Raw genomic sequence first — 15,563 nt, forward strand, 5'->3', positions numbered from 1 at the left:
ATGCCTGCAACACCAATAGTTGTTCTGAAGGTTTCCATCTGCAGATAGGTTTGGCACTTGGAGGCCCTTAGACTAGAAAACCTAGATCCTAATTTCTTTCCTTCAGGTTATGACTAAGCACTGTGTGCATGTGTGGTGCTGGTAAACTAATTCTACATAATCTATAAGCAAAGCAATTGTCTTCGATCTTAGAAAGACCAACTTCTGGGATTCAACCAACACCTCTGGTATCTATCAAAAGCCACTGCCTATTATCTGGAGGACTAAGGACACTTACTTGAAGATATTGGCTGTTTTCTGGAGAAAGTCAACCTCCTGCTTGTCAGAGTCTGAGCTCATGCACTGTTCAATCACCCGAAGCAGGGGCTCAATAACATCAAACACCAAGGGATTCTCTGACTGCTTATTCAGGAATGCTTCTATCAAATCCAGCACCTGCAAACACAGTTACTGATGTGAGAAATAATGCTGACAGGAAAACATGATGGATCTACCCAGAGCAGCTCCTTCAGACTGGAATGAGCTACACAGCAGCTGGAGGGGGCTGAATAAAACTATTTGCAGCCGAGATCCGTACACCTTCTGCTATCATTTGTACTGCTAGGGCATGAGAAACTGAAAATTAAAAATCTGAAACTGAAGATTAAAGGCTGTCTGTTAGCTTCAGCCTATTTTGTGCAGTGACAGCAGTTATGAGAATCACTGCCAGACCTGCAGTCACTATAACTTGGCACACCTCTCTGTTAGCAACATTGACTGATAGCTCTCACCCCTGCAGGCACCCCTTGACTTCCAGACAGCACGTTAGCATAAAATCAGCCTCTTACAGCACACCATCAGAATGAAAATGCAGTAAAGCCAATGGCTTGCTATAACATTCAACCTTCATCTTGGCTAATCTGACACCAGACTTTTCTGTAAGTGCGCAGCTGGAGCTGTCCCTGGATGCTCCAATATCCTTGACAGTCCACGCTGACACCAGGTGCCTGAATTCAGTATTACAGTCACAAATAACATGGGGGCATTAGCCATAATCCTCCTGATTTTCTTAGTGTTAACAAGCCCCCCAAAAAAAGCTTATGTTGCAAAATTAATAGTGATTTTATGCATGTCACATTAAGGCTTGTCCAGTTTACAAAAACTGAGAGGCACCTACCTTTGCGTAGGTGTGGGGAAGAATCTAATGAACTGAATCACTCAGATTCAGCAAAGGGAAAAACAACAGTTCACTTTTTGATAGCACAGTCCTGCTTTTCATTTAGAAGGAGGCATGCGAAGCCCCCAGTCACTGACCACTATCTTGCTGTGCCAGGTGCTGTACAAAGCCAGAACAATCCAGTCCCAACCTCAAGGAGCTTATGACATACATGAATGTTCAAGCTGTTTAGTGTTAAGTAGCTCATGGCATGCAGTAGGCTACAACTAATGTGCTAGTAAGCCAGAGGTCTTCACACCAAACACTTCTATCTCACCTTAATCTTGAAATCCCTCCGCAGGATCTTCTCTTTCCGCATCCTGTCTTTCTCATCCTTCTTTGCCTGGATCCGTTTCTGCTGCTCTGCAAAAAGGGCTGAGATGTTCTTATCAAGAGCCATCATGGCCTCATCATCCAGCTCTTCATCACTCTCGTCTCCTCCCTTTTCAGAATGCAAAAATATATCATTTTATGTACTTCAGAAAGACAGTGGGGAGGGAACCACAGCCAAGAGCAGACTCACAATCACAGTAGGGACACAGATTCCTCTAGACCCAGAACACCACCATAGGGAGGGAAAACAGATGTTCAGATCAGTGAGAAATCAAGCTCATATTTCCTATCAGGTAATCCTGACTGCACAGTACTAACATGTGAAGCTATAGGACTGGAAAAAAGAAGCTGAGGTTTTGACACTGTGCTGTTGCTCCTTCAATGAAGAGGTTGATATTACCATGTCTGCAGCCTTTACAGGAATCATTAAACCACACTACAGCGCTGCTACAACAAGTCTCCAGAGCAGCCTACAGGGAACACACTCTTCCACACAGGCCAGACAATACAGGCACCATGTAACAGTATCTCAGTGCTTTCGTTCACATCAATCTTACTTATTACAGGCAGCAATACAAGTTAACAGGCTAGACTGGACAAGCAGAAGTACTCAAGACACACTAACAATAAAAGATCAAGCGACTTATTCCCACAGCTTGCTTTGAAGATCCTGACCTCCTGCTTCAAATGCCTTACAAAGATGACTGCCAGGGTTATCACTGCATGGGCTCAGACAGGATGTGGACATTAGATAATCTTTCACCACCCCAAACCTCCTGGTATCTGTAGCTAGGTAGGCAATGAAAACATACCAATGCATTCCCTTCTTGGAGAACATTCATCAGCTGACTGCGAAAATCTTCATCAACTTCTTCATTCTTTTCATCATCTCCACTGTCATTCTCTTCCTCAGTGTCACCTTCATCTGAGGAGTCCTCACTTCCTTCCTCGTCCTGAGGAAGAAAAGATTATCTCCTGACTCCACCCTTCTTCAAGCCCCACTCAATCCTCAGGTGCTCAGAAATAAACACTCAAGCCTCCCCTCACCCCACTGCCTTGCTTCCAGACCTCAGATTCAAGACACTCCAGATAACAAGGTACCAGGTCTTCACAAGACATAAAAGCAGAACATAATACAGACTTCTCTGTCATATTAAATGAGTATCAAAAAGCTTCCACAGAATATCTGAAATAACAGCCCCCACCTGACACTCCTTCCTTTCTGCTCATGCTTGTAATGCTTTGTGTCTGGAATCTCTGCTGTTCTTAAAACCAGAGATCTTGAATTCAGACGGCTGTGCATCACAGCAATGATTTGGTCTGTGACTGCCAAAGAGAGGCCTGCACTAGTTTCAGGATGCAGTCATTTTTTCTCTTCAATCTATTCAAACAGCCAGACCTACACCAGCATCTTCCTTCAAGGCCAAGAGACTAACAAACGTGCACTTTCAACAAGCTATTTGTGTGTCGCACTTTTAAGATAAATCTGAATAGAGCAACTGCCATTTTACACAAGACAGAGAAATGCAATTATGTTTATTACCACAAATCGGGAGAAACATTATTTTTAAACAGTGAAGTCTGAAGAATATTTGTCACTGGCAATGACACATCAGTTACCGTGTCCCGTGCAGATTTGATCCTTTTGTCTGATTCTTCCATCACAACAACAGCACTTTCTTCATTTTGCTCTTGGTATGGGTCAAGAACCTGCAAAAAAGAGGGACTTGTGTTTTTCCAGTGTTTTGTTTTGATCCACTTATTAAGTACAACAGACAGGAATTCTGGCACAGTAAGCCAATTGAATAATGAATATAAGTAAGGGTATTCAACTTTCTGGCTTATAATATCATGTTTGTCAACATGCTAAGTTCTCTCTATAAGGAACAAAAAAGGTGGAGAAAACTGAAGCGGTTGGTGATATCACACATTTTGATTTGTTACAAATGAAATATTAGATTCATCATATAAGTACCTGACAGCTCATCTTTGCAATCCACATATTACTCTCAGAAGGCACCACCTTACCCAGTGGCATGACCAATTCAGATTTTCAGTGTCACTTACTTTTAGCACCTCTATGTTTAGCCTTTCTAGAAAAAAGAAGTTGTTACCGTGTATACTCACATGTAAAATCTACCAGCTATATAAACTGACCCAGGAATTTCTTCAGCCTAAACTACCCAAGAATACAGCTTAAAGTTAGCAGACCTCAGGCTCTCGTTAAAAAAAACAACCAAACAAAAAAACAAAAATAGAGACATGTTTGTGTATCTGTTAGGGACAAGACAGACAAACAGTGAAATATCCTACTAGTGCCACACTTACATCCAGAATCAGCTGCAAGCCCCTTTTGGTCAGGTTAGGGCATATCCGCACAAACACGCTCTTGGAAATCCGACGTATGAGTAGACTGGGCTGGGCAAGGAGGGAGAGAAGGATCTCCACCATCACCTCAACCCATCCTGGCTCTGCATTGTCTGCACATGAACAAACAAACAGTGACAAGAAGGGGCAAAACCACGGCACTAGCACATCAAAAATAGACTGCAGAAAAATTCACCAAGGAAATGAAGATAGTCCTTCTAGCTGACTATCAGAAGTACTCACTCAGCGGCACAGACCAGAAATAATCAGGTGTGAAGCTAAAGATTGTAGTTGCGTCGGAAGGCTACTAACCACAGGGAGAAACATGCCTGAAAGTGTCTTTAGGCCACTGCAAAGCCTTACCAGGTGACAAACCTACTATTCATTAAATTATTACTTAGATTAACAGTTCTGCAAACCATGTGACACCTACGTGGCCACATTAAAGCTATCAGCAGCCAGTCAGCAGAAGTATCATCATTTTATAGTGTTTCCAATGAAACCAGGAGTCACAGCAGCCCATGAAAAGTGCTGACATTTGCAAGTAGTCCATTAATCCAAAAGTTTGGGAATACTGATCTACACACAACCAAGTCACCATAGAACTACAGCTTTTATTGTCACAGTACCCTCAAGTTTACATAAATTTAAGGCGAACAAAAAGACTAGAGTTAGTAAGAAAGTCAAAAGACCAAACCAGGTTCTCCCCCGGTCAAGTACCAACTAGCTCCACAGGCTGTAAATGAGGACCAGCCTAAATCAGCAAACAGGCTGTATCTACACACAGGACATGTTTAGTTTGCCCAGAACTTGAGCTCTGAAAGCACTAAGTTTCAAGCCCGCCAGCTGCTAGGAGAGCCCAGAGCTTTGCCTGGGAAGATACCACCACTTCAGTCAAGCTCTTGGCCAGAACAGGACTCAGAATGAGTGAACTCCCTTGGACACTGCTCAGGTGAGCAATGGCCAGCTCTGAAGCTCATCTATCCTGTATGAGGCACACAGGAACACAATCCACTGAGGATGTGGATAGAGAGCTGGAGCAAGAGATTTAGAAAGACAAGAAAAGAGAATGAAGGGGAGGGGATTCTCCTGGAGATAACTGCATCAAGCCAGAGCCAATGCAGCCAGAGTGCTTCACTAACGCAGAACTGCCATCTTCTGGCTTTTGATAGACCATTAACAACCCCACTCCATTTCCTTCTGTAGGAAAGGACTCACCAGTCTTTTTCTTCTTATGTTCTTTGCTGAATGCCCTCTCCGTGCAGTTCAGGAGGTCACTCAGAACATCCATCGTTTCAGACTGATTCTGTTTGATCACAAGCAGAGTAAACACCCTGAATATCCCACTACCAACAGCAACACAGAAGGAACATACCCTGAAGCTAAGGACCACTCTAAATAGGTACAGAAATTAGAATCAGCTGCTACAACCCCTTTGCAGAAGAAAATACAAAAGTTGTTCCACTCAGCAGCAAAACTAGGGCAAAACCAATGCTCAGGCCAAGCTTTGCCCCTGTTAAGTCGCTGTCTACAGTCAGTGTAAGAATCACAGTTTATTAGCTGCCAGTTGCCCATTTTCAGAAGCCAGAAGCTGTGAAAGAGTGGATCTCTGAACACAAAGAAACTCTCCAGCTCAGTGTTCAGAAAGCCCAACTATCAACCCATTTTACACTACTCAAATACACTTCATAGGTCTTACCTTGAAAAGATGAATGGCCATTAAAAGCAGAAGTTGCTGGAAAGCAATGACTTTGGCACTGTCTGATTTATTTTCCTTCTTCTGCAGACTCTTCACAGACTGAAGTGTTCTGAAGAAAGAAATCCTGCTGAGTCTTTTACAATTACAACAGCAAGTCCTCTCTTATGATCAGACTAAAAACATGACCAAATCTACAGTCCCACTTTCTGTATCTAATGTTTAATTTATTGAAACTGGACATATGTATAGAACACAATCTTAACCCAACAATAGTATCTCACCCTGTGTGGCTTATAAAAATCTATGCAGTTGGGCAGGCTGGATTCTAATACTACAGCTGAGGCACAGACCTTTATGGAAAATCAAGCTCGGAGAAGAGCACAAAAAAATACACTGAGAAGCTAGTACAGGCATTTTTAGGAGAAAATATTACCAAAGTTACAACCATGTTTGGGAGAGGGACTATGAGCAAAAAGATAAAAGGACATGGCCACCATAGTTAACACACAAAAGGAGCACAGCGATGAGAAACAGGGAGGCATCCTGAAACCCAGCCACAGGCATACAGGATACTCAAAGGGAAGAAACAGAACTGCCACCGCCTGTGAAATGGCTCTGCTACAGCAGCCAGAACAGCAGCAGGAGGAGGAAAGAGTAGAATCTCTCTTTTACCGGCCCAAAGAGAGACTCAGACTAGGAATTTTCCACCTTCCTCACCACACCAACCCTGCACCCAGCTTCCCAAGCCTCTCACCTCTCCCAGGCATCCCTCTGTCCCTCGGTAAAAGGCTTCACAGGTCTGACATGCTCACTGGAGAGCAGCTTGTTAGCATACTCAACAAGGAGAAAGATCCACAGCTTCCCATCTGCAGTCACACCGTGGATGTGCTTCTCCCTCAAGGCTGCAGCCTTTGCTGTATCCCCCAGAACAGTCAAGGTGTTTAAAGTCTGAAGTAACCTGCAGAAAAACAGCCAGCGTGTTACTGCCACAGGAACCAGATGGCTTTCTCATGCTTTCAAAACGGCCACCAGTAGAGCACTTTCACCCCAGAGCTCTGGGATGCAGTGAGTGACCAGATTCAAAGAGCTTAAATTTCAACCCATGCACGTATCCAAGCACAGCAACGTACAGCTTGTTGTCTTGGTGCCCCCAAGGACACTGACTATTATCCTTGACTGTTTCCCATTCTGTGTCCCACCATGCCCTCTGCTTTCCCTATACTGAGGTACACAAACCTGGAGCACCAGCTCTGGCAATTATCTAGAAGCAGCTATAATTAATAACTCCCCATCCCTTAGCACAGGGAGGATGCAGAGCCATCAGCAGCTCACGTGCAGAGCAGACAGAAAGCCAACAGCAACCTGCACAACTCCACCACCTCTCTCTTGGCTTCTTCCACTTGTAGCTTGCAGTAGAGGCAATGGAAATCTTATAAGAAAAAGCAGTCCAAGTTCAACTCTACACCTACCTTGATCATCACACACATACTCAGCAGGTTTGACATGTAAAATCATGGTTTTATTGAACAAAAATTAAGGATCTTTGGGAAATTCATCTAGGATCTCCTTAAAAAAAGCCATTCCCTGGTCCTGGAGTCAAACAAATGCTCTCATAGCAGCTCACAACACCAAACTGCTCATTCTGGCATTCACAGGCTGATCTTAACCTCAGGAAAACAAAATAAATTTCCAATCTTAAAGCATGCAAGCAAAATCCTTACCCAAAGAAGTAGTTTTCTGCCACTGAATGAGCCTCTTCATCTATGGGCTTGGATGGAAGGACATTTGCCTCACGTATTTGGGAAGTCTTTTTCTTAGTTTCAAAGAAAGCATGGAATAAGCAAAACCTAGAATGGACAAAAACAAGAACAAAATTAAGAGCCACCTTGGTCAAAACAAAGCAAAACCAGCCCATGCATGCAAACCAAATAACGCCACATATTCATCAATTTTTATTCAAGATTGTCTGAGGACTGAAAAAAGTCACTACTTACAATAAGACCCTTTCCTCAGGGTACACAGGGTAAAAAAAGAGAGAAGGATGATCAGGATTTCACAGAAGTGAAATGCAAACGCTTGAGGCCACACAATACAATGCTCAGACCGTCAGATTTGGGTCATATTCTTAATATTTATCTGTAAATATTGGAGATCTGATGTAAAGATTACGAGTAGTATCTTCAAGCAGTCTAGGTAACCAGGAACCTAAAATTTACTGAAAACAAATGGGACTAAGGTGATTTTAAGTGCCTGAACTACTTATGACACGAGTTTCTCCAAGTCTGCAGAAGGTATTTTGAAACCAGAACCTGTTCACCTAAGCAATTTATGTTATGGAATATTTCCACTACTGGATTTGCCTACTGTCATGGGGACAGCTTGTCTGGAACATTGCTACAGAGCTAAATAGAATTATTTCAAGCATGTGTGGCATTAAGTCAATCATTCTCACCTGGAAATGTCCATCACAAGGCTCTCTTCTTTTTTCGCTGCACTTTCAACGATGTTAGCAAGTCGGTGGATGATCCATTTTCTTAATCGAACAATCTTATATTGTGCTCTTTCAATAAGGAAATGGAGACAATCAGTAGTCTGAACACTATCCCAAAATAAACACAACCCACACAATCCACTGCAGTAAGAGGTGACTTCCAGATATTTAGAGGTTTTACGCTGAAGATGGCAAAATCACAGAGTAAGAAAGCAACAGGCACATAAGAAGAGATACCAATCTTCCCAAGTTTGCTTTTTACTGTGCAACAGCCAGTCTATTTACCCCAAAAGCACTTCAAAAACCACAGCAGTCAGGAGAGCACAAGTAACACAGACATACTGTTTTAACAGCTTACATCATCTTTGGAAGAGGCCCCTGCAGGTAACCCAGTGCCCACAGCACCAAGCTGCGGGTATTCAGCAAGCAGCAGCACCAAGGAGAACAGAACTTTCTCTTGGGAAGTTTTCCTAGCTAGAAATTGCTACAAATGCCCATCAAGGATATAAGTATTTACATGCTACTCTTGAGACATGGAAGTGGGTGCTTTGGTGTGGGCCAAAGAGACAAGAGCACTAAGGCCAGTTTAACAGTCAGATAAAAGGGATGCGTAATTCCTATGAAGACCTCACAGTCTGTAGGGGGAAAAGAAGCCACTGGACATTTTTGCCAAAGCAGCTGTCAAGGCCAGAAAAACAAGAGAAAAGGCTTCTTTATAGACCCAGTCTGATTTGGTCAAGCTGGCTGGTTCTCACTGTGTTTGCTCCTATTTGCAGAATTTAATTTGGTCCCAGCAAAAGAACCAGATGCTGGGGCTAAACCTTCCGGGACAGAGAAAATAGAACAGGCAACAATCATCAACTCACGGCAAGAGAACCAGCAAACATCGGCTGTTCAGACCAGACTTCACACAGGTAGCTACCCTAACCACAGGACAGAAAGAGGAAGGTGCATCATCTATACACTCACATGTTCACATTTCCCTGGTTCTGTTTTTGTCGGTTACTTGAGAAGTCTAAACAACAGTCAAAGTCTGGCCTGAGGAACATGTCTTTGAGCCAGTCAATGTAATTTTGCAATGCCACTGGCTGCAGGTGTTTGACTATCCTGGAAGAGCTGGACAACACTGGATAGCCTTGATTGGTGAGAGTAGAGAAGCCAATCATCACTGCCAGCTGCCTCTCCGGGTCATCACAGCTGCTCAGAAATTCATCTATATATCCTTCCATCTCTGGAGCAAACTTAAATCGATCTGGAAGCTGAAAAACACAGTCAAACAAGCAGTTAGGAACCTCGCACTGAGCCCAAGTGTCTTTGTATGTACGAATCACTTTACAGATTCGACTGCAGTAAGTAAATTAAAGTCATGTGCCTCAATGTTTGCCATATGGCATACAGTAGGTCATCAACCTCAAGTCATGGTCCTCCAGCGGGCTGGACCACACACTGGCAGTGCAGCTGAGCTCCAAGGCTGATCAGCTCTGATTTTGGGTGGAAGTCCAGGGTGTTCCTCACATGATCTGCCTTAGACTTCCCCTCACTTTGGAAACTCTTCCACAACAATTCTGGTCTTGTCTAGCAGCCCTGGAGCCTGCTGAACTACAGTGGGTAGAACAAATCCACCTCCTCTCCCTGGTGTCTCTGAAGCGTTGAGGCATAATATAAACATCTCTACATGGAATCTCACACAGGACACAACTCAGCAAACTCAGGCTTCCACTGTTGAACTCAGTACTTCTGCACCAGTATGAAAACTGGAAGAAAAACTCCAGGAGAGACTGCTGTAAGTAGGCTAATAACTCACAACAGGATTTCATCAATCATCTCTCAACAAAAGCAAATCAAGTACATCCGCTCCCCTGGTGAAAAAAGTGGATTCAGGAAGATAACTGTCAGTAAATATCAGACTCGAGCTTTGTCTAGTTCCATCTCCAACAACAAGAAGAATCCCATAAGGAAGTACAAGATAACACTATTTGCTTTCCAAAACAAACAACCCATGTCAAGTTACAAAACCAAATAAACCCACAAAACCAACAAATTCAAACTACTATCTTTTCTACTTCCTCATCATCAATAATATCAAGGGGTTTCTTTCCATTTAGTCAATCATTGTCTTCAGCGGATTTGTATGTTTCAGGCAGGAATCAAAATAATAAATTTATTGAGGGACATGGAAGAACACAGCATAATTAACTGTGCAACAAGCATAAAAAGCAAGGAACAAGAAAAACAACTGAGTCAGTGGATAAGCCCTGGAGAAAGTTGATCCATACAGGGAGGAACCATGGTAAGCATTATTTTCATAGCAAACCCACAGATCTATTGCTGCTTTGATACCAGAACAGAAAGACTGAAAAGTCCTACTCCTCCCAAGAAAGAGTAATGATTTTTGGGCCCCCATGAGGAGGCTTCGGATTATGTTCCCACAAAAAGCCAAGCCAAAGCCTGTTTTCATGTCTCATTCTTCCTTCCTTTACTGCAGGGCTGTGGGGTTTGCTGGCTTCCCAGGAGGGAAGGAGAAAGAGGAGTTCCAAAATCCAATTCCTAAATAAAATTTGTGCTTAAACCTCAGATGTGTTTATTGAAACAAGCACTAGCATAGACAAAAGCATGAGTTGTGCCTTTTTGTCTTTGCCTTCAAATGTTCATGCAACACCCAGCACAACAACAGACAATAAGGAGCTTCTGGACAGGCAAAATCAAAAGGTCTGTTAAAGGATGATGCACGACATTGTCAAAATGCTGAGGGCTGCCCTTCCTCTGCTTCCCCCATTGTTAGAGCTTTCTGAGCAACATCAGTGAAAGCAGGTGGGTCAGTGCTGAACAATTTCAGAACCCTTAAAATGTCTGAGTGAAAAATACACAAATAGACAGTGATGATTAAACACTGAGTCTATACTCAGCCCACTCCAAAGAGAAATCATACAATAACCTTGCTTTTAGTAAGAGTCTGAGGTCTAAAATTACATAAACTTTTTATACAAGACAATGTGAAACTACTAAGGGGGGCAGAGAGGACTTCTGCTCAGGACAGGGTCTTCAGTCCTGAGCACGAGTACTTCCAGAAGACCTACCTGAGTCGTTACCACGTGTTCTCCATAGTGCTGCATCACCTTCCCTTTGAAAACCATCTGTAGCTGATCCAGAGACAACAAGGGGAGAGCGCTGCCCAGCAACCGGTAGCACATGTAACTGAGTGGAAACAAAGATTCCCTCAGGTAGAGGCACAGCAGTAAAGCCACACACAAGGGTAAAATGGAGAATAAGTGGTGGGGCGAGCTACATGAACCACACAGGAAGACAGGAGTCAAAAATTCATTGATTGTGTGCTCATAAATCTTACTGCCCAAAGCTTTTCTTCTAACATAGCTGTTAAGATCTCTCCCTGTAACAGGTCCTCTGCTGTCTAGAAATAGGTGAATCCTCACCACCAGTTCCTTCCTCTGTCACTTCCTGGATCTCTTCTCCCCAGATACTTATTTCCACAGTCCTAATAAAAACTTGCTTAGTTTTTGATTACACTACTTAGTTTTGACAGCAATGTCAAATTTGGTCAGAATTGTCCAATGGGCTCAGGAGTTATCAGATGGACAGCACTAGCCTCATTTCTGAAGGAAATCAGGCTAAAAAAGCAACACTGTTGAACATATAAAGGGTATTTTCAGACTTACTCAAGCCAAGTAAAACAAGACTTAAACTGTTCAAGCTTCCTTTTCACTATGGTATTTGTGTAGTACGTTAATAAAACTTTTTGCGGGTGCACCTCTACAACTTTTAAATACTTGATCTAAGAAAGATTTAAACCTGGCCGCAGAGTGCCTTGCTATGGTCCAAATTAAATTATGCTCCCCCAAAATGCTCACAGATTTGTAATCTGGATTTTGCAGCACTTTTGCACAGTATGAGTCTCACCAGACAACTTAAATAACCCTAAGTAAGATCCAGACTTGGAGAAGGAGCTGAAACCACTACTGTTATGATGTCAGCCACAGCCATATCCTACGTAAGAACACAGACCATGTCAGAACCCAAACATATACAGGGATTTTAATTCAGTCCATCCCACAGTCCAGCAGTATTAGCCACACATTTCAGAGCTAGGGTTTGTCTACACAGGAGCTCTCCTTCTTAAATTACACAAAGCCAAATGACTCTCCCTCTCAACCACTTAGAAAGAAGGGGCAGTACCGCTCCTCTGACAAGCTTGTAGGAGCACGTTACAGATTTCGGACACCTTTATGCCCAGTGAGGTACATCACCTTTATGTGCTGCCCTAGTTAAATTTAACCCCAAATTTGGTTTATGTCACAATTCTAAGAAAAATCTTACTAACTCCTGGATTTATATTCCCTATAATGTTTCTCATGAATACCTAAGGAATCAAAAGTAAGTGTTCTCATATTGTTCATGAGAAACCATATGCTCCATCCAAACACAGGACAGCAGCAGCAGGACTGGGGCAAGAAATAGAAGGATCATATGAAAAACAACAAACATATGTTAAAACAAACCTCACAGGTCCTGACTTCTCCTTCAATAGCCCATTTTCCACACCTTCTTCCCAGAACAGTTTAAAGGCACCTTCCCTCAGGGAAACTTGCAGCAAATCAAACACTACACCTGGCAGTTTCTTGTCCTTCTTCTCAGACTTGGCAGCACTTTGCAGAAGCTCTACAAGTCTAGAAGAAGAAAGAAAATAATGGAAGAGACATACAGCCTGGAAGGGGATTGCTGAAGACCAAACTCATCCTGCTGAAGGACACAGAACATTCCCTGAGCACTGCAGGCTGTGCGTCTTGGGGGAAATGACAGAGCTCTAATTTAGGAACCTGTCTAACAGTTAGCACCTAACAACAGCATCTGCAGCAGCAAATACAGGCAGGTACCAGAATGAAAGCCACAATGTCTCTCACTGCTAGCCATGAAACCGAGAATGTTGCATTTAACACTTCTTATTTAAGAACCTACCTGGGAATATTTTCCTTATTTACAACAGTAGGTGAGCCAAACAGCTTCTTCAGATTTTTAGGTTTCAGAACACCAGGGAATTTCTGTATGCCCACAAGCAAAAGGTGCAGGTTTTCTGGAGATGTGAAGGCTGAAGCGAGGTCACTTTGCACGATGCCAAACAGGACCTCCTCAAACACCGGTTCAGGAACCTAAACAGGAATGAAAGTGAAAGGGTATGAGAAACATTTGAGGCCATTTCCATAAACTTGCTGTGTAGTATATTCAGATATCTGCATTTTACTAAAACCTTGCAGTGTTTTGAAACTTTAGAAACAATCTTTAAGGTGACACAACCAAATATAAACCATGGATGTGTCTAGTACTGCCATACAGTTCCCAGGTGCTTAACCACATGGAGCCGGACAACATGTTGTCACCAGACAGCAATTCTGGTCAACTGATTCCAGCTGCAGTTGTTCTCTTGCTGTCTGACTCCTCCTGTCTGTACAGCTGTGCAGCCCAGGGAGGAAGAAATGCTCTCCTATTAGTTTTTAATTATACGTCCCCAAAACAAGCTACTTGTTTCAATAGGATTTTCTGGTAAGCAACTGTGTTCAATGGTTTTAGAAAAAACTGGATCCAACATTTTCATCAATAAGACAAGCACAAAAACTGCTTTGTGTTTTTTAAAGATTGGATTCAAAATACATTTAAACCCAATATCAAGACTAAATGACAGAACAATTCCACACAAAACATTATTTAATTTTCATTTAACACTCTTAGTCTTCACATCTAAAAATGATATCCACATAGAAGAAGGAAAAAAACAAACTCTTCTTTTACATACTCAGTATTTAGTACTTTATTCCATGTGCCTACACCCTTTCACTCCCAACAGCCCACACGCCCAGGCTTGGTGCATAAATAAGAAGGTTTGCTGTCCAGAATTTTCAGCATACTTCTATTCAAAAGACCAGAGGGTCTAACATACCATCCAAGCAAGTCAACAGGGAAAGAAAAAAAAGACTTTGTCCACGATGAAATCAGACTAAGCTAAACCAGAGCATCCTTCCCAGAATAAAAGCATCTGCCCACAGACAATATTGTTAACAGCTCCCAGTTTAAACTCACACTTCCACATCACCTCATTTAATTATCAACTATGAACAAATTAAGGAAAAAGCAGTCCCTGAAACCAAGCCCTCCTTCCTCCCACCCACCACACGCTATGGCTGTACCTCAGACATGATGTCAATAAGAGTTTTGCGAGGGAGATCTCTGAGGTGTGCTTGGTGATGTGCCAGCTGCTGGAGAAGCTGGATGCTCTCCAGCAGAGCTTTCTGGTCCTAGAAAGGAAAGGTAAAGCAGTATGCAAGATTAAGCTGAAGGCTCAGGTACAGGCTTATTTGTAGTAAGAAACCTACGCAATTGCTTCCTGATAGGTCACTCAGCTTTTCCCAAAATGTTGTTTTCTGGCTGTATACAGTAACAGATCCTGTCCTTCAAGGGGACGTAGGAACCTCTTGTACTACCTGACATGGTTCCTATACTCTATTCAGGAATAGACATTTAAAAACCACAAAAAGTCCATGAATAAGACAAAAGAAATGAACTGAACTTGATGCTTCAAGTCCCATCTCATCAACAGCCAATGATACAGCCTTTCCCTCTAGACTACCTTTACAACGCAGACAGCCCTAGAACCAGTACTGACAAACAACATAACAGGAATGTTACCTTAATAAGCCGGCCAGATTGAAACAGAGCCATAACGCCAAAAAAGTTTCCAAAAGCAGCATTTCTCACAAGTTTCTGAAAAGGGGAAAAAAAATAGAGAGTGGGTTAAAAGTAAACTTCACTGAGCAGTTACATTCCACGTTCACATGCAGCGCTCATCAGTGGAACAACATGGCTGGAAGATCTCACCCTGAACACCCTCCCATGTGAAGGTAACACACTGAAAAGAAACCTCCTGCACTATGTCTAAGAACTGTCCTAGATTATCTTTCGATCACACAGATGAATCTCAGCTAAAACAGGGCCAGATGACAACGTCATCAACTTCCAACTTTCACAAATATTTCCGTTATTTCATTACAGCAATTTGCTTTAGCAAGAACCCCAAATCTAGAGCATCCAGGTACCATGGCTTCAAAGAAAAAAAGAGCAGTTAATTTAAATGAGCTGTTAACCAATGCTGCTACTAGCAAACTCACCTTCTTGACTTTCTCCAGATTGTGTTTTTCTTTTATCTGTTCCAGGACACTGTACAACGGAATTTCCTCAAAAGTCTGTAAAACCTGAGGAGATGGATGGAATAGCTCAGTTTGCAGTTTTTCCATTTGATAAAGTTTTATCAGGTTCAGCCAAAATAGAGCTGAACCGTCGCTCAGCACAGCAGCAGATGTGCTGCTTTATCCGGCCAGAATAGAGACAGCGAGATCAGTAAAAGATGGGTCACAATAGGAACCAGTGCGGACATAAACATACCTGCTGATATTCCTTTTCTATTTTCCCCTGGA

At 42.6% G+C, this 15,563-nt stretch overlaps 1 protein-coding gene and 1 long non-coding RNA gene across 2 annotated transcripts in view; one reads left to right on the forward strand and one right to left on the reverse strand.

The window, feature by feature from the left end:
* Window positions 1-15,340, reverse strand: part of MYBBP1A (MYB binding protein 1a) — a 63,613-nt gene extending 48,273 nt beyond the window's left edge. Inside the window, exons 1-17 of the mRNA XM_026861505.1 lie at window positions 15,258-15,340; window positions 14,779-14,853; window positions 14,280-14,387; window positions 13,057-13,247; window positions 12,600-12,767; window positions 11,163-11,280; window positions 9,055-9,344; window positions 8,047-8,154; window positions 7,316-7,441; window positions 6,349-6,552; window positions 5,595-5,703; window positions 5,114-5,201; window positions 3,857-4,008; window positions 3,149-3,238; window positions 2,341-2,481; window positions 1,473-1,637; window positions 278-435 (exon numbers count right to left, since the gene is read on the reverse strand). Coding sequence (XP_026717306.1) covers window positions 278-435; window positions 1,473-1,637; window positions 2,341-2,481; window positions 3,149-3,238; window positions 3,857-4,008; window positions 5,114-5,201; window positions 5,595-5,703; window positions 6,349-6,552; window positions 7,316-7,441; window positions 8,047-8,154; window positions 9,055-9,344; window positions 11,163-11,280; window positions 12,600-12,767; window positions 13,057-13,247; window positions 14,280-14,387; window positions 14,779-14,811 — 2,249 coding nt within the window. The 5' untranslated portion in view covers window positions 14,812-14,853; window positions 15,258-15,340. The remainder of the gene's footprint in view (window positions 1-277; window positions 436-1,472; window positions 1,638-2,340; window positions 2,482-3,148; window positions 3,239-3,856; window positions 4,009-5,113; window positions 5,202-5,594; window positions 5,704-6,348; window positions 6,553-7,315; window positions 7,442-8,046; window positions 8,155-9,054; window positions 9,345-11,162; window positions 11,281-12,599; window positions 12,768-13,056; window positions 13,248-14,279; window positions 14,388-14,778; window positions 14,854-15,257) is intronic.
* The window catches only part of LOC113487101, a 96,928-nt gene that overhangs the window by 76,539 nt on the left and 4,826 nt on the right, over window positions 1-15,563 (forward strand). Inside the window, exon 2 of the long non-coding RNA XR_003399727.1 lies at window positions 2,618-2,625. This is a non-coding gene — a long non-coding RNA (uncharacterized LOC113487101). The remainder of the gene's footprint in view (window positions 1-2,617; window positions 2,626-15,563) is intronic.

The sequence above is a fragment of the Athene cunicularia genome (assembly GCF_003259725.1).
Source record: "Athene cunicularia isolate RWA chromosome 19 unlocalized genomic scaffold, athCun1 chr19_part1, whole genome shotgun sequence".
Lineage (NCBI taxonomy): Eukaryota > Metazoa > Chordata > Aves > Strigiformes > Strigidae > Athene > Athene cunicularia.